This window comes from Muntiacus reevesi, chromosome 1, assembly GCF_963930625.1.
Source record: "Muntiacus reevesi chromosome 1, mMunRee1.1, whole genome shotgun sequence".
NCBI classification, from domain to species: Eukaryota; Metazoa; Chordata; class Mammalia; order Artiodactyla; family Cervidae; genus Muntiacus; species Muntiacus reevesi.
The window spans coordinates 130,803,603-130,824,908 of record NC_089249.1 but is presented as its reverse complement, the minus strand read 5'-3'; the positions used below and the strand labels follow the sequence as shown (position 1 = coordinate 130,824,908).

Here is a 21,306-nt window from a genome sequence, read left to right as displayed (position 1 = left end):
AACATTCATATGAGCTTTACTGAACAAAAGTTTTAAAACAACGCTTTTAAAATTTGCTCAAAAATATGAAGTAAAATATAGGCAAAGAACAAAAGTAAATAAGGAAAACAATCCATGAATAAAATATCAATGAAGGCATAGAAATAATCAAAGAAACAGAATTGGGGGTGGAGCAGAAAAATAAAACCACCAAACTGAAAAGTTTACTGTGCAGTGCTTAGTCATTCACTCGTGTCTGACTCTTTGTAAGCCTATGGACTGTAGCCTGCCAGGCTCCTCTGTTCATGGGGGATCCCCAGGCAAGAACATTGGAGTGCATTGCCAGTCCCTTCTCCAGGGAATCTTCCCACCCCAGGGACTGAACTCAGGTCTCCTGCATTGCAGGTGGACTCTTTTTTTTTTTTTTTGGCATGTGGACTCTTTACCATCTGAAGCCAGCAGGAAAGCCCAAAAAGTTCACAAGAAGGGTTCAAAAATAGACCTTTAAAAAAGAAAACAAAATCAGCAAAATTTAAAGACATCATTTGAAATAATTGAACCTGAGGAACAAAATGAAAAGAGAATGAAGAAAAGTGAACAGAGACTAATAAACTTAAAAAATCCCATAAAATGTTCTAATATATTCATTATGGAACTCCCAGAAAGAGAAGAGAGAAAGGAGCAGAAAAGTTGAAGAAAAATTGGCTGAACTCCCAAATTTGAGGAAATATATGAATTTGCAAATAAAAGAAGTTCTATGGATGCCAAGGAAAATAAACAAAGTGAGACTCATATTGAAAGACAGAATTAAAAAACTGTCAAAAGTCTCAAACAAGGTGAGAAATTTGAAAGCCAAAAGAGAAAGTGAGTCATCACATCACATACAAAGGATTTTCAATAAGACAACAGCAGATGCATAAGCAGAAACTTTACAATTGAGAAGGCAGTGGGATGATATATTTAAAATGCTGAAATTAAAAAAAAAGGTGTCCACTGAGAATTTTATATTTAGTAAAACTACATTTGATAGTCAATTTTATGTGACAATTTAGGCCATGGTACTCAGATGTTTGGTCACACACTATTCCAGATGTTTCTGTGAAGGTAAATTTTGGACAAAATTAACACTTAACCAGTAGACCTTGAGTAAGGATATTCTATAATAAACTAAAGACATGAAAGACATTATATAATAAAATAAAGATGTTATAGAACAAAATAAAGGCATTACATAAAAAAGGGTGAGTTAACCAAGAAAACATAATAATGATGAACACACGTGTCAAACTTCAGATGCACAAAATATATGATGCAAACATTTACAGAATTGAAAGCAGACTTAAACATCTCTGCAATAAATGGTAGGAGACTTCAGTGCCTCACTTTCAATACAGGATAGAACAACAGAGAGATCAAAAAGTAGACAGAAGATTCAAACAAAACTATAGATCAATTGGACCTAACAGACATATGCAAAACACTCAATCAACCACAGCAGAATATACATTTTTCTCAAGTGTATATGGGATGTAATCCAGGATACACAATATGTTAGGCCATAAGACAAGTTTTAAAAAATTTTAAAATACTGAAATCATACCAAATGTATTTTGAAATCATAAGGGAATGAAAAAATCAACAGCATAAGGAAAAATGGAAAATTCATAAATCTGTGAAAGTTAAATGGCACACTCTTAAAGAGCCAATAAGAGAAGAAATCACAATGGAAAGTATAAAATATCTTGAGGCAAATAAAAATGCATGGACAGTATACTGAAACTTATGGGATTCAGCAAGATCAGTGCCAAGAAGCAAGAATATGGCTGTAAGTGATCACATTACAGAAGAAGAAAGATTACAAGTAAACAAACTATATAGCTTATGGAATTAGAAAAAGAAGAATGAACTAAACTCAAAGCTAGGAGAAAAAAAGGAAATAATAAATACTAGCATAGAAATAACAAAACAGAATTATAAAAACAACAGAAAAAACACTGAAAACAGGACTTGCTTCTTCAACAAGGTAAGCAAAATTGGCAATACTTTATCTAGAAAGACAAAGTAAAAAACATAGATAAGGATCAAATAGCTAAAACCAGAAATCAAAGGGGACTAATCAATATTACAAAAATAAAAAATATTATGAGTACGATATACAGTTATATTCAAATAAATTGGAAAACTTAGAAGAAATGGTCAAATTCCTAGAAATATGCACCTACAAACACTGAATCATGAAGGAACAGAAATTCTAAATGGATCTATAATTCATAAGGAGATTGAATAATAATCAAAGACTTCCCAACATTTTCCCAAAGAAAGCTGAAGACCAGATGGCTCCCTTAGTAAAGAAGAATGAACAACAAAACTTCTCAAATTCTTCCAAAAAATTGAAGCAGAAGGATTATCTCCTAACTCCAATGAGGTTATATTAGCTTGATACCAAAGCCAGACAAAGAAACTATAAATAATGAAAATGAATATACTTTATGAATATTGATATAAAAATCTTCAACAAAATACTAGAAAATTCAATTAAACAGCATATTAAAAATATTACACACCAAGACCAAGTGGGACTTATTCTTGAAATGCAAGAAATAGTACAATATAAGAAAATCAATGTAATATACATTAACAGAATGAATTAAAAAAAAACACAATTATCTCAATCAATGCAGGATAAAAAATGGCAAAATTCAACAAACTTAGAAGATAAAAAGTACCCAACAAATGGAACAGAAGGAAACTACCTTGCTTGCTAAGTGGTGCAGTGATAAAGAATCTGTCTGTCAATGCAGGAGACACACAAGAGTTGGGTTCTATTCCTGGGTTGGGAATATCCTCTGGAGAAGGAAACCCACTCCAGTATTCTTGCCTGAAAAATCCCACAGACAGAGGAGCCTGGTGGGCTACAGTCCATGGGGTCACAAAGTGGCAGACATCACTGAGAAAACATGCATGCACACACCTCAACATAATTAAGTTAGTATAGGAAAATAACCGGAGATGGCAAAGGCACCCCACTCCAGTACTCTTGCCTGGAAAATCCCATGGACGGAGGAGCCTGGTAGGCTGCAGTCCATGGGGTCGCGAAGAGTTGGACACGACTGAGCGACTTCACTTTCACTTTTTACTTTAATGCTTTGGAGAAGGAAATGGCAACCCACTCCAGTGTTCTTGCCTGGAGAATCCCAAGGACGGCGGAGCCTGGTGGGTTGCCGACTATGGGGTTGCACAGAGTCAGACACGACTGAATCGACTTAGCAGCAGCAGCAGGAAAATAACATTACTTTGCTGACAAATGTCTGTCTAGTCAAATCTATGGTTTTTCCAGTAGTCAGGTATGGATGTGAGAGTTGGACTATAAAGAAAGCTGAGTGCCAAAGAATTGATGCTTTTGAACTATGGTGTTGGAGAAGACTCTTGAGAGTTCCTTGGACTGCAAGGAGATCAAACCGTTCCATCCTAAAGGAGATCAGTCCTGAATATTCATTGGAAGGACTGATGCTAAAGCTGAAGCTCCAATACTTAGGCCACCTGATGTGAAGAACTAACTCATTGGAAAAGACCCTGATGCTGGGAAAGATTGAAGGCAGGAGGAGAAGGGGATGACAGAGGATGAGATGGTTGGATGACATCACCGACTCGAGGGACATGAGTTTGAGCAAGCTTTGGGAGTTGGTGATGGACAGGGAAGCCTGGTGTGCTGCAGTCCATGGGGTCACAAAGAGTTGGACATGACTGAGTGACTGAACTGAACTGAGGGTAATAACAAGGTCTTCCCTGTTGGCTCAGTGGTAAAGAATCCACCTGTCAAAGTAGGAGATGCAGGTTTGATCCCTGGGTTGGGAAGATCAGCTGGAGAAGGAAATAGCCACCCACTCCAGTATTCTTGCCTGAAAAATGTCATGGACAGTGGAGTCTGGTGGGCTATAGTTCATGGGATCACAAACAGTGGGACATGACTGAGCATGCATACATGCACAAACTTCAACATAATTTACATCATATGGGAAAATAACAAGGGCTTCCCTGGCGACTCAGTGGTAAGGAATCTACCTGCCAATGCAGGAGAAGCGATGTGACTCCTGGGTTGGAAGGTCCCCTGGAGAAGGAAAAATCCACACACCCCAGTATACTTGCTTGTGAAATCCTATGGACAAACGATCCTGATGTGCTACAGTCCACTGAGTCACAAAAGAGTCAGACAAAACTTAGCAACTGAAAACAACAAGAAAATAACACATCACATTCAATATGAAATACTGAAAAAATTTTCCTCTAAGATCATGAGTAAGACAAGGATGCCTACTTTTGTCCCTTGTATTTAATATAGTACTGGAAGTCCTAGCCAGACCATTTAGGCAAGGGAATGAATTAATAGACATGCAAATTAGAAAGGTAGAAATAAAATTATCTCTCTTCATGCCAAGATTCATACCTCTATGAATCTTGAAAATTTCAAATATACACACACACTCTGACATGCCCCAAATTTTGTCAGAATTAGTAGACAAATTCAGCAAAGTAACAGACTACAAAGCCAATACACAAGTATCTTTTGTTTTCCTACACATTCTCAAAGAATTCAAAAAGGAAATTAAGAAAATAATTCCATTTATAATAGTATCAAGAAGACCACCATACATAAACTTAACCAAAGAGGTGAGGAAATTGTACATTGAAACCTTAATGCATTGTTGAAAGAAATGAAAGATGACACAAGTAATTGGAAAGACATCCTGTGTTTATGAACTTGAAGACTTAATATTGTCAGACTACTATTCAAAGTAGTCTACAAATTCAATGCAATCTATATAAAAATCCACTTGTTCTCACACATAAACCCCCCATTTTAAAACTTACTGCAAAGCTTTAGTAATCAAAACAGCATGGCTCTGATATAAAGACAGACATATAAATCAAGGGGAACAGAATAAGAGCCCAGATGTAAACTCCTGCATGTATGGTCAAATCACTTTCAACATGGGTATCAAAACCATTCAATGGGGAAAGGACAACCTTTTCAAAAAAATGTTGGGAAAACTGCATTCCATATGCAAAAAAGTGAAATTGGACCCTTACTTTGCATCATATGCAAAAATTAACCCCAAATGGATCAACAGTCTAAATATAAGGACTAAAACTATAAAACTCTTAAGAGAAGACACAGGGCAAAAAACTTCATGACAGGATTTTGAATGATTTCTTTGTTAAAACACCAAAAGCATATACAACACACACAAAAACAAATAGCTCAGGGAGAGGATATATGTATACGTACAACTAGTTCACACTGTTGCACAGCAGAAACTAACAAGACATTGCAAAATAATTATATTCCAAAAAAACCTAAATACCTCAACTCCATTAAAATTTTGTACATCAAAAATAGAAAGGCAATCCACAATATGGGAGAAAATATTTGCATATCACATATCTGACAAGGGATTGACATTTAGAATATTATTTATATGTATATATATATGTATATATATTCAGTTCAGTTCAGTCGTTCAGTCACGTCTGACTCTTTGCGACCCCATGAATCGTAGCACGCCAGACCTCCCTGTCCATCATCAACCACCCGGAGTTTACTCAAACTCATACCCATTGAGTCGGCGATGCCATCCAGCCATCTCATCCTCTGTCGTCCCCTGCTCCTCCTGCCCTCAATCTTTATCAGCATCAGGGTCGTTTCCAATGAGTCAGCTCTTCACATGAGGTGGCCAAAGTATTGGAGTTTCAGCTTCAGCATCAATCCTTCCAATGAACACCCAGGACTGATCTCCTTTAGGATGGACTCTTCACAGTCTGAGAGACTCTCAAGAGTCTTCTCCAACATCACAGTTCAAAAGCATGACTTCTTCGGCACTCAGCTTTCTTCACAGTCCAACTCTCACATCTATACATGACCACTGGAAAAACCATAGCCTTGACTAGACGGACTTTTGTTGGCAAAGTAATGTCTCTGCTTTTTAATATGCTATCTAGGTTGGTCATAACTTTCCTTCCAAGGAGTAAGCGTCTTTCAATTTCATGGCTGCAATCACCATCCACAGTGATCTTAGAGTCCAAAAAAATAAAGTCTGACACTACTTCCACTGTCTCCCCATCTATTTCCCATGAAGTGATGGGACCAGATGCCATGACCTTAGTTTTCTGAATGTTGAGTTTTAACCCAACTTTTTCACTCTCCTGTTTCACTTTCATCAAGAGGCTTTTTAGTTCCTCTTCACTTTCTGCCATAAAGGTGGTGTCGTCTGCATATCTGAGATTATTGATATTTCTCCCAGCAATCTTGATTCCAGCTTGTGATATATATATAAATAAATCATACAACTCAACAACAAATATCAAACAAACCAATGAAGAAATGGGCAAATGATGTGCATAGACATTTTTCCAAAGATGATACATAAATAATAAATAAACACAATAAAAATGCTCAACATCACTAATGATTATGGACATGCAAATCAAAACCCCAATGAGATATGACCTCACAATCACTAGGATGGCAGTAACAACAACAGCAACAAAATATAACATCTGTTGGTCAGGATGTGGAGAAATTGGAATTCTTATATTGAGAATGTAGAGTGGTATAATCATTGTGGGAAAAAGTATGGTAGTTCCTCAAAAAAAAAAAAAAAAAAAATTATATCATCCAGAAATTTCACTTATGGGTATACACCCAAAACAAATGAAAACAGGGTCTCAAAGAGATATCTGCACACCCACGTTAATAGCAGCATTATTCACAGTAGCTAAAAGGTAGAAGCAAAGCAAGTGCCACCGATAAATGAATGGATAAAAACATGGTACCTAGTTATAATGGAAAATTATTCAACCTTAAAAGGAAAGCAATTTTGTTACAACATGGGTGAACTTTAAAGATATTATGCTAATTAAAATAAGTCAGTAAATAAAGGGCAAATGTTGTATAATTCCACTTATATAAAAATATCTGTAGTAATCACACTCATAATAATTCTAAAGACAGAAGGTAGAATGGTGATTTCCAGAAAATGAGAGGATGGGAGGACTGGAAGTTAGTGTTCAATGGGTATAGCATTCCAGTTGAAAGAGTTGATAAAAAGCTCCTGCAGATGGATGGTCATGATGGTTGTACAACAATATAAATATGCTTAATGTATAGTTAAGATGGTTACAATATATGTTCTGTGTTATATTTAATATATGCATTACCTTAAAAATAAGACAAGAGGAATACTGACAAATGAGGGATATAAATTTTCAGATTGAAAAGTCACAATAAATTGAATCAAAAGAAAATCTTCAAAAGCAAACAAATATCTGAGCCAAATCACTGTGAAATTGCAAAATACTTGGTTCAGAGATAAACTGCTAAATGTTTATAGTCAGTAGACAAAAACAACACACAGAAGTTCACACACATCAGAATGAGAATTACATGGCAATGGATTTCTCAAAGGTAACACTGGAAGCTATAAGACAATGAAGCAATTCTGAGAAAACTATGACGATTCTGCACAGTTAAATCATCAATTAAATATATATGTAGCATAAAAATATGCTTAGGCTTTTAAGTTTTTTTTAAAAAAATTACTTCTAATGTATAATTTCTCTGTAAACTAGTAAGAAAGTATTGTAGTAATATAAGAAAATAAACCAAGAAAAACGATATAGAACCCTGGAAACAGGTCATAACACAGTATATCAGACAAATGAATTCTCAGGATCACAGTACTGAATGAATGTACCAAAATGAAGTGATGTACCAAGATGACAGCTGTTAAAAACAAGTTTAGAAAGCAAGTAGTCCTGATTAAATTAGCAAATTAAGGTCTCAAGAAGAAGTATATTGAAAAAATATATATGTATGGATATGCTTGGTGAGAGTTGACTCTTATGAGGTTTCCAAACCAGTTTTTAAATAATAGTATAAGGCAAACACAGCCTAGTATACTGTGTGACTCAGTTGTAAGTAGTTATTTATATAGCCATAATAATTAACATTTTAATTATTAATTAATCCCCAAATACTGATAATATAATTTTATTGGGAGAAAAGGGGAGGGGACATGTTAAGAATGTGTATCAGGGGGAATTTATAAATAATTAAATCTCCATCTTTCACAGTAGAAATTGCATATAAAATCTAAAATTAAAAAAGAAATTCTAACAATAAATATATTACTTGGAAATATGAAAGTAAGTAACAGAAGAGTATTTAAAAATTATTAAAGGATTATTGCTCTGGGGAAGCAACAAAAGTGAGTGGGAGGGTATGGAGCATGGGACTACTATATTTCCTTAATTTCATTTTGGTTTGTAAACCCAGGAGTCAAATAATTGGATTAAAATAACATTACTTTAGAGTTTTAGGAAATATATAAAGTACATGAACTTAATAGAGAAGTGATGAAATAACAAACAAAGCCACTGACAAATAAGAATCTGGTAGAGTTTGACGAGTTCACGTACACAGAAGACAAAAAATCAGTAAGGATAAAGACACCACCATGAATTTTTAAAAAGGAAAAGAATCAAATATTTAAGAATTAAAAGGATGGAGGGAGGGAAAAATGGGGATCTGTTGTTTAGATATTATACATATCCAGTTATACAAGATGGAAAGGTCAGAAGGATCTGCTGTGCCTATAGCTAAATGTATTGTGCAATTAAAAAATTTGTTAAGAGGGTAAGCCTAATGCTAAGTGTTCTTATCATAATTTTTAAAAGGTTTAAGAGAAAATTGGAAATGGCCAAATAGGAGAAGGCAAGAGTGAATGCTGACATTTTAGGAATCAGCAAACTAAAATGGGCTGGAATGGGTGAATTTAACTCAGATGACCATCTTCAAGAGATGGGACTACCAGACCACCTGATCTGCCTCTTGAGAAATCTGTATGCAGGTCAGAAAGCAACAGTTACAGCTGGACATGGAACAACAGACTGATTCCAAATAGGAAAAGAAGTACATCAAGGCTATATATTGTCACCCTGCTTATTTAACTTATATGCAGAGTACATCATGAGACATACTGGGCTGGATAAAGCACAGGCTGGAATCAAGATTGCCAGGAGAAATATCAATAACCTCAGATATGAAGATGACAACTCCCTTATGACAGAAAGTGAAGAACTAAAGAGTCTCTTGATGAAAGTGAAATAGGAGAGTGAAAAAGCTGGTTTAAAGCTCAAGTTTTAGAAAACTAAGATCATGGCAGCCAGTCCTGTCACTTCATGGCAAATAGATGGGGAAACAGTGGAAACAGTGGCACACTTTATTTTTTGGAACTCCAAAATCACTGCAGATAGTGATTGCAGCCATGAAATTAAAGATGCTTACTCCTTGGCAGGAAAGTTATGACCAACCTAGACAGCATATTAAAAAGCAGAGACATTACTTTGCCTACATAGGTTCATCTAGTCAAAGCGATGGTTTTCCCAGTAGTCATGTGTGGATGTGAGAGTTGGAATATAAAGAAAGCTGAGCACCGAAGAATTGATGCTTTTGAACTGTGGTGTTGGAGAAGACTCCTGTGAGTCCCTTGGACTGCAAAGAGATCCAACCAATCCATCCTAAAGGAGATCAATCCTGAGTGTTCATTGGAAGAACTGATGTTGAAGCTGAAGGTCCAACACTTTGGCCACTGATGAGAAGAGATGACTCATTTGAAAAGACCCTGATGAAACACTGAAAGTGGGAGGAGAAGGGGACGACAGAGGATGAGATGGTTGGATGGCTTCACTGACTCAATTGACATGAGTTTGTATAAACCCTGGTAGTTGGTAAATAGGGATTACAGTTGAGTAAATCCCTGGAGTGGTTGCAGGGAAGCCTGGCGTGCTGCAGTCCATGGGGTCTCAAAGAGTCAGACACAGCTGAGCGGCTGAACTGAACTGAAGAGAAACTTTGAAAAAAATTATAAGACTTTCAAATTATTTTATTAGACTGGTTTTATTAGTTTTCTGTGAAAGACAGAGATAAAGAGAGTAACGTCATCTGCTTCGAATACATTATTTTATCAAAAGAAATTCTGTGAAAACAAAATAAAAACAAGTACACGTATGATGGTGGCACTAGGGGTAAAGAACTCTCTTGCTAATGCAGGAGACATAAGAGATGCGAGTTCGATCCCTGGGTTGGGAAGATCCACTAGACGATGGCATGGCAACCCACTCCAGTATTCTTGTCTGGAGAATCCATGGACAGAGAAGCCTGGTGGGCCACAGTCCATATGGTTGCAAAGAGTCAGACATGATTGAGGCGACTTAGCATGCATGCACAGATATGATGACCAAAATGTTATGAACATAAAATTTTTTGTGTAGTAAGAATTAATTATCTTCAAAATCTTAAAGACATTTTATATCATTTTTAATTTAAATGATTTATATTAATCTGCTAATTGACAGGTTTCCTGAATGATGTACCATGCTGACACAGTCATCCAGTAACAAAAAGATTCAATATGGTTCTTGCTAATATGCGTGTGTGTGTGTGTGTGTGTGTGTGTGTGTGTTCAGTTGCTCAGTGTGTCTGACTCTTTGCAACCCCATGGACTGTAGTCTGCCAGGCTCCTCTTCCATGGGATTTTCCTGGCAAGAATTCTGGCGTGGGTTGCTATGCCCTCCTTTAGGGGATCTTCTTGACCCAGGGTACAAATCTATATCTCCTGCGTCTCCTGCATTGTAGGTAGATTCTTTACTGCTGATTCACTGATGGAGCCCTTCTTAATAATACTTATTTCTAATTCCCAATTTCTAGTCAAAATCAGGGCTTTCATGTCATTAAACAACTTTCTGATATATATATATACATATTTATTTATTAAGTATTAAATGAGATATAGATATTTTATCTAGAAGTCTCAACATATATTTCATGGAGTCATATTTATAGTTCCAATTAGCATGCCCAATGTTTAACAAATATAATTACTCTTCATCAAAATATGTTCATTAAATACAATTTAAAAATTCCTATAACTAACCTTTTTGAATGAGATATCTTGGTTTTCTTGTTTTTAATTCATGTAAAATAGAAGAAACAAGTTTTCTCTGTTCAGTAGAATATTTTAAATCAACAGGAGAATATATACTCTGTGGAAACAAAATAAAAGCAATGATAACAATGATAATATCTCATATATGTTTTAGAGTTCTCAAAGAACTCTCACATATATTATAGTACATTTTCATGATTTACTTTTATTTTAAAAAACAACAGCAAAACCTGTGAGGTAGGCAGGGTTTAGAAAAGATGAAAAGAGTTCCATTATGTATGATTCTGATAAACAGCCCTCCTATTAAGAGCTGATGATATAATTTAGACAATGTTCTAAGAGAGACTGAGGGGAAGAGGAAGGGGATCTGTCAGGAGGATGATATGACAGGAATCCGAAGGGAGAAGAAACAAGAATAAACAAAAGAAACAAGACGCTTTCCTTCAGAAAGCCTGAAGGAAGATTGTAAGAAAGAAGGGACAAAATTATTTCACAGAACACTAAAAGACAGTAAAACAGGAAGAAATAAATGGGGCCAGAATTATCACAAGCCTTAAGAGTATGTGTGGAAAGGATAATAAGTAGCATATTGATAAGGAGCTCTGTGGAGAGCAGAGGCACTCTCAGATGTAAACTATACAATCCCTGTAAAGTGGTTGTGAATGATTTAATAATTGATACTGTGTTATCTCTTTCTTCACAGTCCATTCAGGATTGGTACAGATAACTACTTGAGCATCAGATATCATATCTATACTTCAGTCAGCAAGATGGAAGAAAGGATAAAATGATAAAAGGGCACAAGCCATGTCGTCTTAAGGAACTTTCCTAGAGGCCCTTCCAATAACTTCTGTTCACATCTCATTGACTTCCCACAGCTAAAACTTGAATGGGCAAGAAATGCAGCCTTTGTGCTATGGACTTTACTTCCTGGAGTAAAACGGAGGGTCTGTTACCAAAAAAGAAGAGGACAGACATTCGTAGGCAACTAACACACTGCTACAGGAGAAAAAAAATCAAAATTTTAGGAAGGGACATAGGCTTGTATTTGAAAAATCCTTCCCAGGATATTACGCTTTCCTTGATGAGAACCACTGGTCTAAATGTTGACGATTCACTGGTCTAAATTTTGATTTGACATATATATATATATATATATATATATATATATATATATATATTTAAGTGTGTGTGTGTGTTTGTGAATCATAAATATATTTGTAATTTGTAAATATATTTGTGAATTTGTAAATATATATATTTACACACACACATATATATATGTATGTATCCTCAGGTAGATCTCTTTTCTGAGATTTGGTTCTGTATATTTGTTTATCGAATACTTGTATAGTGTTTATCATATTTGCTATTATTTTAACATTCTTTATAGATATTAATTTATGTAATACTTATAACTATTATTAACTGAGCTCTTTTGCCCTGGGAAATCTCACAGATACAACATACTCAAGAGATTTGTTGTCATATCTTTCCTCTAAACCTTTTAGTACTTAACTCTAGTTCTTGGGAATAGCAGTACCTTCATCCAAGGGGAGAAAACTCACAAAAATTTTCTAACATATGATAGGTGATAGAATTTTTAAACAGATTTTTTTCATAGTCCCCTTGCCTTAACTGTCCAGTTGTCAAAACTTCTTTTACTCTACAATTTAGAAGGAACACTTGGATATGCGTCCTAGTCTCCTGTATTCACAATTTCATGAACAAATTTCTGTACCATATAATAGACATATTTAATTAAATATCTTTGAATTTCTTTTTATCTTCTAAATTTTGTATGTCCTCTAAATTATTTTTTGAAAACACAGTCTCTATGCAGTGACTCATTATGCAAGGAATTTTTTTTAATGTTTGTGTTAGGTACTCGGTATTATCTGGTCTTGGAATGAATCTCAATTTTCATTCTGCTCTAAAAATTCCTTCCCTAATAACTTTTATACAACACTACTTTAAGTTCTTACATGACAAAAGTACTATTTTTTGCTAGAAAGACAAATAGGTAGGTACTTTTGAGCTCACCTATTCTCTCTATATTTAGAAGTTTTTCTTAAGGTTATCAAGAATAATTATAGTAATACACAGTAACACATTATCAAAGAATGGCAATATTTTAAGTAATGCTGTTTCTATTTTCATTAGGGTTCAATTCTTTCCATTAAACAAAGTATGACAGAAAAATGTAGACTACTGTTTTGCCACCAAATCTTAACAATCAATTTCAAAGTCTTTATCAATCTCAAATTTGTCCATCAATCTTCTTCATGCCATATTATCATTCGTGTATCCTTTTACTTCTATGAATTTTGCTCTATTTTGGTAACCATGTTCTATCTCTCCCTCTTAACAATGTAATTCATCATATGTTAAAAATCAATTCAAATTCTAATTCAGTGATAGACTATTTCTTTCTTCAAGATCTCACACTTACATTCTCCTTATAAGAAAATGATAAAAGTAGAGTGAAATGGTACATTCAACAATTCTTTTTCTACTAGTACTTATCCCTTTACACCTCTAGAAGAATAAAAAAAAATTTTAAATGTATGTATTTGTCAAATCTGAGTATCCAAACTCTATCACAAATAAAGTTTATTTGCAGAATCATGAAATTTTAAAGCCCTCAAGTTGAATCAATATATATATATTGGTTTGCCCCCTTATCCTTTTTCGTATATAATTCATATATCACTGTTTGTCATCATTTAAAATCATTTCCCCTTCCTTGGATTTTGTAAAAGAAGACTCCATGATATAGGGTGCATATGTGATGTGAAACAAATCTATAGAGAGATGATCAGAGTCTAAAACTTCAAATGAACTGAGACTTATATAAGCTGTCAATATAAAGAAAATTGGAATTTTGTTTTACATACTGCAATTAAAAAAAGGAAGGATGTACCCATTTATTGACTGATCTTCAAAATCACAGAGAAAACAAGTCATGATACCATTGGAGATAATCTAATAAGTATCTTGTTTTCAATAACTGAAAGGATATTTCTATTAACTAAAGTGTCTTAACCTTAACACTGGTCTTCAATAACTTAGGGAAATATTTTAAGGATTTTTGGTAGCATTTAGAAAAGAAATAATCACCAAGGAGCAGTATATAGTGAAAACAAACTAATTACGTCAGGTATAATTTTATTTTTAACAGAGTCAGAATCAGGTTCAAATACCTTTGATAAGACAGACCTGAATTTCAGCAACGTTTGATAAATACTTTTACTACTTTATGGAAAGATAATATGATTAGGTACAGATCAGAGATGCTGGGTTATCATATGGAAAAGAGTAAGGATTAATAAAATGAAGGGGGCTCCCTAATGTCATGATATTGGACAACTTCTTAGCCCTATGCTGATCAATATTTATCTGAATGATGTGAACAAAACTACAAGGAAAATTCTTATCAAATTTTCAAAGGAGGTGGTAAAAGAACAAAATCAGTTAAGATCAGACAAATTTAAAAGATTACAGATAGATGGAGCAATGGGTCAAATTGGAATAGATGAATTTTAATAGGAATAGATATTGCAATTGGGAAAATACATTTAATCACTAAAATAATATTATTGAAAACATGAATGATAAAAATATTTTAATTATGACTATAGTAAAAGTCTAATGTGTGATGACTTTTATGCTGTATTAAGCATTCTATCTAAAATGAAGGAAATTACAGTCTTACCATATTAATTTCTGATCAGAACCATAGCTGAAGTACTATGTCAGGTCAGGGCAACAGATTTTCAGATGATTAAAGATACCCTGGAATATGAAAAGAAAGGAGCCTACCTAATGAATTATTTTTAAAATAAGACCTACATAAATAAGCTATGCATAAGTGTAGAGAAGAGGTAATACAGATTCAGGCTTATCATGTCCTCCAACTTCCATCTTCCTTATCTTCTAAAAGGATATGATTCTCTTATTCAAATCATAGAAATTTAGAATTTCATCTCTATTATATCCTTTTTCTGAAACACTTTAAGTCATCAGCAAATATCAGCAATTCTACTTTCTAAATCTATTTCAAATGTTTGCTTCTCTCTGATTTCACTTCACTTCTCTAATATAATCTATAATCATCTCTTCCAAACAGAAATATCAATGGTTTCCTATTGGTCTCTGCCATAACCCTTGCTCTCACAAGATATATTTACATTTGTCAAAAGGTAACTCTGATCATTGTTTTTCTTTGCCTTTAAAATCCCATAATGGCTGTCCAAGGTCCTTACTATGTCCAAATCCTTATTATGAGACACAAAAACTCAGTAAAATATGGCCCTCAAATACACAATCAAACTATCTTGTGCTACTCAACTTGGTTAATTATACTCCTACCATGTGGATTTCACTCAGTCCCTTGAACCTAATCCAACTAAAACAAGTTACTGCATGCCTCAGTTCCTTGTGTAAGCTCTTCCCTCTGCCTAGAGTACTCTCCTTCCTATACTTTTCATGATTAGCTTCTTATCCTTTATGTCTTAATTTTAAATATTATCCCCTCAGAAAAAAAGCATTTTAAGAAAATCCTATGAGAAGTAGGCATCCTCCTATTATTCTCTATCTCAGAACCTTATTTAATTCATAACATTTATCACAATTTTATTTGTTTACTAAGATTATATATTTTTTTCTTAGAATCTAGTCCACAAAGCACTACACACTTTTCTTATCTTGTTTACTCAAAGTAAAGAATGGCCCTTGGCACTCAGCACATACTCAATAATTATTTGTTATTATGTGGAATGAATAGCATTAAAGAGAAGTACTAGAAGCAATGAGTGGAAGTTTAGGAACATTGGCTAACACAATACCAACTCCATTTTTTGGAAATAGCCTAATAACTGGACAGTGCTATTCAGTCGCTAAATCATGTTCAGCACTTTGTGACCCCATGAACTGCAGCACGCCAGACTTTCCTGTCTTTCACTATCTCCCACTGCTTGCTCAAATTTATGTCCATTGAGTCAATGATGCCATCCAACCATCTCATCCTCTGCTGTCCCCTTCTCCCCTGGCCCTCAAGTTTTTCCAGCATCAGGGTCTTTTCCAATGAGCTGACTCTTCACTTCAGTGGCCAAAGTATTGCAGCTTCAGCTTCAGCATCAGTCTTTCCAATGAATATCCAGGGCTGATTTTCTTTAAGATTGAGTGGTTTGATCTTCTTAGTCCAAGGGACTCTCAAGAGTCTTCTCCAGCAGTACAACTCAAAAGCATAAATTCTTTGGCACTCAGCCTTCTTTATGGTCCAACTCTCATACCCATACATGAGTACTGGAAAAATCACAGCTATGACTGGATGGACATTTGTCAGCAAAGTGAAATCTCTGCTTTTTAATATGCTGTCTATGTTTTTCATAGGTTTTCTTCCAAGGAGGCAGCAGTCATCATCCACAGTGGCTTTGGAGCCAAGAAAATAAAATCTGTCACTGCTTCCATTTTTTCCCCCATCTATCTGACATGAAGTGATGAGACTGGATACCATGATTTTTGTTTTTTGAATGCTGAGTTTTAAGCCAGGTTTTTCACTCCCCTCTTTCACCCTCATCAAGAGGCTCTTCAATTTCTCTTCACTTTCTGCCATGAGAGTAATATCATCTGCATATGTGAAGTTGATACTTCTCCTGGCAATCTTGATTCCAGATTGTGAGTCATCCAGCCTGGCATTTCACAGGATTTACTCTGCATAGATGTTAAAAAAGCAGGGTGACAGTATACGGCCTCGATGTAATGCTTTCCCGATGTTGAACCAGTCCATTGTTCCATGTCCAGTTCAAACTGTTCCTTCATGACCTGCATATAAGTTTCTGGGGAGACAGGTAACATTGTCCAGGTAACAGGTACCATGGTCTGGTATTTCCATCTCTTTAAGAATTTTCCATGGTTTGTTGTGATTCACACAGTCAAAGGTTTTTGCATGGTCAATGCAACATAAGAGGATGGTGTTTCCGTTGCTTTTTCTATGCTCCAACATATGTTTGCAATTTGATCTATGGTTCCTCTGCCTTTTCTAAATCCAGCTTGAATATCTGGAAGTTCTCGGTTCACATATTGTGAAAGCCTAGCTTGAAAGATTTTGAGCATTACCTTGCTAGTATGTGAAATGAGTGCAACAGTACGATAGTTTGAAACTTCTTCAGCATTGCCTTTCTTTGGGACTAAGATGAAAACTGACCTTTTCCTAAATTGCTAGTTTATATTTTTTAAAGAACTCTACCCAAGTAACACTTAAAATAATCTGTTCTTTAATTCCTGAAATTTTTCCTACTCTATGTCTACTCCAAATCATTTCACTAAACAACTCTTTACAATTCTCCTATTCCCTTCTTCTAAGCATTTTATCATATACATCAACAGAGACTCTCTAGATTTTCTGAAGGCTCTTTAACTTTACCATTTCTCAATGTGCTACCCACAGAAAAACATAACCATCTGGTAAAAACAATTACTATGTATGTATGTATATATATATATATATATATATATATATATATATATATACACATACACACACACATATATGATTCAGGTACATCTCTCTATGTACTTGTTCTTTTGATTTCTACATCACACTAAGCAAGAGAACAAAAATCTAAATGAAAGAATTCTTCCTTGATAATACTGAGTAGAGAAGCCAAGAAAAAAAATCATCTGTAAGTAGTATTAAAATAGGGAGAGATAATCTGTATATGAATAAATCTCATTCAATTATAATGAGAAAAAAAACTCAGAGTGTTACGGAAAATCAGAATAGATTAACTGAGGATCCATGGAGTTTCTTGTGATTGACAAACCATACAAGTACATGGTTGCAAAATATCATATGGCTGACTGTACTAGCTATTTAATTCTCCTTCCCAAGAATGGTGACAGTGGTAACAATTTCCTCAATCTTCTTTCTAGATCAAGGGTAAATAGTTTAAGTTAAACTTTCTGTCTCTGAAAATCAAGATTCATTTCCAATCCTTAGCGGTCTAAGTTCTAAATTTAGTGTAGTTAGGTGTTCTGAAGATTGTTGGCTTTGTTTTCACAATATATATTATGCAATTAGAGTCCTTTGACTTTAAAGGAAATTATGTGTTTGATTAAAGCAGATTGTTAATGAAGACTCATTGTTATGTTATCTATTTATGCCTATACTATCTGTAGTATCCTATACCTGAATAAGCATTTGCTTTGACTATATTATATATTATTCATTGTAAGTAGTCTCCATTTTAATGATGATTCTAAAAACCTCTTTCAGAAACACAGCCAAGATCCCAGCCCCTGGTGTCCTACCCCATTTGTTGTTGTTTCTGTTGCCTTTCCTCTTCTCGGCCAAAACATGATCCTTAAAAGTGCTAATCCAGCTCTTAGGTATTCTAGATAATACTCAGAAAACTTTAGGAATATGCTAAAATCCAAACTAAAAAGTTATTCTCTTTTGTCTGAATGATAACTGTTAGCTCTAGTGTTTGGCTACACATACTATCACTAACTTAGCAAGCAAAACCTTTGCTAATGCATAGTGATCCATGCATGGCGGGTTCCACTTGACCTTGGGTTTCAAGAATAAGTGTTGGTTAACAGGAAAAGCCACTGAGCAAGCGGCATGATTTAAGATAAAAGTTTTATGAGAAAAAGTTACTTTTTAAGATAAGCCCCTTAAGCAACTGGCAGGTTTAACTGCTGGATGAAAAATTGCTACTACCTTATATTTGGTCTCAATCTTACTTTATCTTAACAAAAAAGACTAGAAATGAAGTGATGATATTCTTGATAAATGGGGAAGAGATTTCACAAAGGATGACCTGGATAAACAAATACAGGAGAAACCTAGTAGATATAGAATGAAATGCAACATTTCTCGTCTATACGAAAAAATAACCACAGAAATAAGAATGGCTGAAATTATATTTTGCTGCAATTATCCAGTTAAAGAACATGTGAAAAAAAGCCTCATAGGAAGTTATGCTCCCTCAATTGAAGAATGATTACCGTCTAAGGTCTATCCTTATCAAGATTAGAGGTGCTAATGAGCAAATCATTGAGGTCCACTCTTTTAAGTGTGCTATATGACACTGGTAATATAGCAACTGCTTGGTAGCAGCAGTTGTTTAAAACTCAGTAAAAAGAGATGCTGCAAACTTCCAGATTTCAAAGTAAGTTATAATTTCAAGTTCAGAGAATACAATGGTAGTTCATCAATAATAATAATTGATACTATAGAACAGAAGTAAAGGGCATGAAGAACTTTCAGAGTATACAGGTTTATGCTTCTTTGAAAAATCTCTCCAGAAATAAGTTTGATTAATTGCTATTTACATGACAATGCAATTCTATTCATAATCCTTTTTCTCTAAGACATTCTTATATTGTCTAATAGCCAACTTATTATATAGTAGTAATTGAAAATAATTCTGTATCTGATTTACCTAAGGATCACATTTTAAAAAGTGTATAACTTTACATAATCAATATCATTTTTTCATATCTTTCAAGCACTTATTGCATTCTACCTTATATAATAGTTAAGTACATTTTTCATCCCTAGAAGACATTATTCTCTCTGAGAACTGGGGCCATAGTTTACTTATCTCAATATCCCTGCACCACTTTGACTGGATTCTTCAACCTCTGTTGCAGTATCAATTCACAAATAACAAAAAAGAATTGAGACAATTGATTAGTTTTTCAACAAATATGTATTGAGTGCCAGCTATATCCATGGTACCATGCTAGGCAAAGGTACAAAGTTTTTATTTTGTGAATATTTAAATTCTATACTTCTCAAAATACGGCATGATTTAATGATTAACCCTCTACATAGATATGGAAAACATCAGAAGCAAGATAAAAATATTGAAAGTGAGAAAAAGCACAGCAGAAAGCACAGGCTGACTGCTAATCACATTCGTGATAAAAATCTGCATTTTATTAAACCCCAAGTATCAACTCAATTGGGTAAAATAATATTTAGTAAATAAATAATTTCTAAATCTAATCATTTTGAAGTGAAAGAGACATACTATGCATTAGTAATATAAGTTAATACTGCTTAAGTAGCCCCCAAATGAGATCACTAACATGCTGGTGGTAAAATTTAATGACGGGCAATAAAATAATATTTTTAGGAAAAAAAAAAACTTTTTCATTAGCAGTAAAATACATAGCTCAAGAATCTATATTCCTAAGTATATTTGAACAATGTTTGCATTTATGAAAAAAGGAGAAAAGAGCAAAAATTGAGACTGCCAATATTTTATGATGTTTAGGTTGTTCTCCTTTAACTTATACCACTCAGTCGTGTGCGACTCTTTGTGACGCCATGGACTATACAGTCCATGGAATTCTCCAGGTCAGAATACTGGAGCGGGTAGCATTTCCCTTCTCCAGGGGATCTTCCCAAGCCAGGAATCGAACCCAGGTCTCCCTCATTGTAGGCAGATTCTTTACCAGCTGAAAGCCACAAGGGAAGTCCTTAACCTACACACCTTAAGCAAACATAACATTATAGAAAGCTTTAAATTGGCTTAGAATCTGAGGAAGGGTTTATATTTACCATAAAGATCTCAATAAATTAACATAGTAGCCACAGATATAATTGTGGGGTTTTTTGAAATTTTTTTAAAAATTTTATTTATTTATTTATTTTCTTAAGCTGTACAAGTTTCTCTTCTAATTTTTTTTTTCCAGATATAATTGTGTTTTAAAGTGGTGATTGTTTAGTAGCTAAGTTGTGTCTGACTCTTGTGACCCCATCAACTGTTGCCTGTCAGGTTCCTCTGTCCATGGGATTCTCCTGGCAAGAATACTGGAATGGGTTGCCACTTCCTTCTCCAGGGGATCTTCCCCACCCAGGGATTGAACCCCATTCTCCTGCATAACAGGCAGATTCCTTACCAACTGAGCTAAGCATACTATATACAACTTAAATGTGCTTTATAAATACATACTGATAAAATATTAAATTGACTGCATAACAGGTAGATTCCTTAACAACTCAGCTAAGCATACTATATACAACTTAAATGTGCTTTATAAATACATATTGATAAAATATTAAATTGACTTGGTAAATGTTTGTTGTGTGCCTGCTGGCTACCGACCCCATGCTTGGATAATATTTTCTAGAACTGAAGATTTAGCCTTCTGCACCTGGCAGTGATATACTCATTTGGGGAATTCAGAATATTTGTAAATGTTGCTTCATATAAGAGTTTATTACTATACCAAGGACTAAAACAACTGTTTTAAATGCAGTATAATCATGCTTCATCCCTCTGAATTTTATATATATATATAGATA

General features: G+C 34.5%; 1 protein-coding gene across 1 annotated transcript in view; it reads right to left on the bottom strand.

Moving 5' to 3' along the window:
- The window catches only part of LRRIQ3 (leucine rich repeats and IQ motif containing 3), a 194,355-nt gene that overhangs the window by 66,451 nt on the left and 106,598 nt on the right, over window positions 1-21,306 (bottom strand). The window contains exon 6 of the mRNA XM_065910938.1: window positions 10,971-11,079. Within this exon, the coding sequence (XP_065767010.1) occupies window positions 10,971-11,079 (109 nt within the window). The remainder of the gene's footprint in view (window positions 1-10,970; window positions 11,080-21,306) is intronic.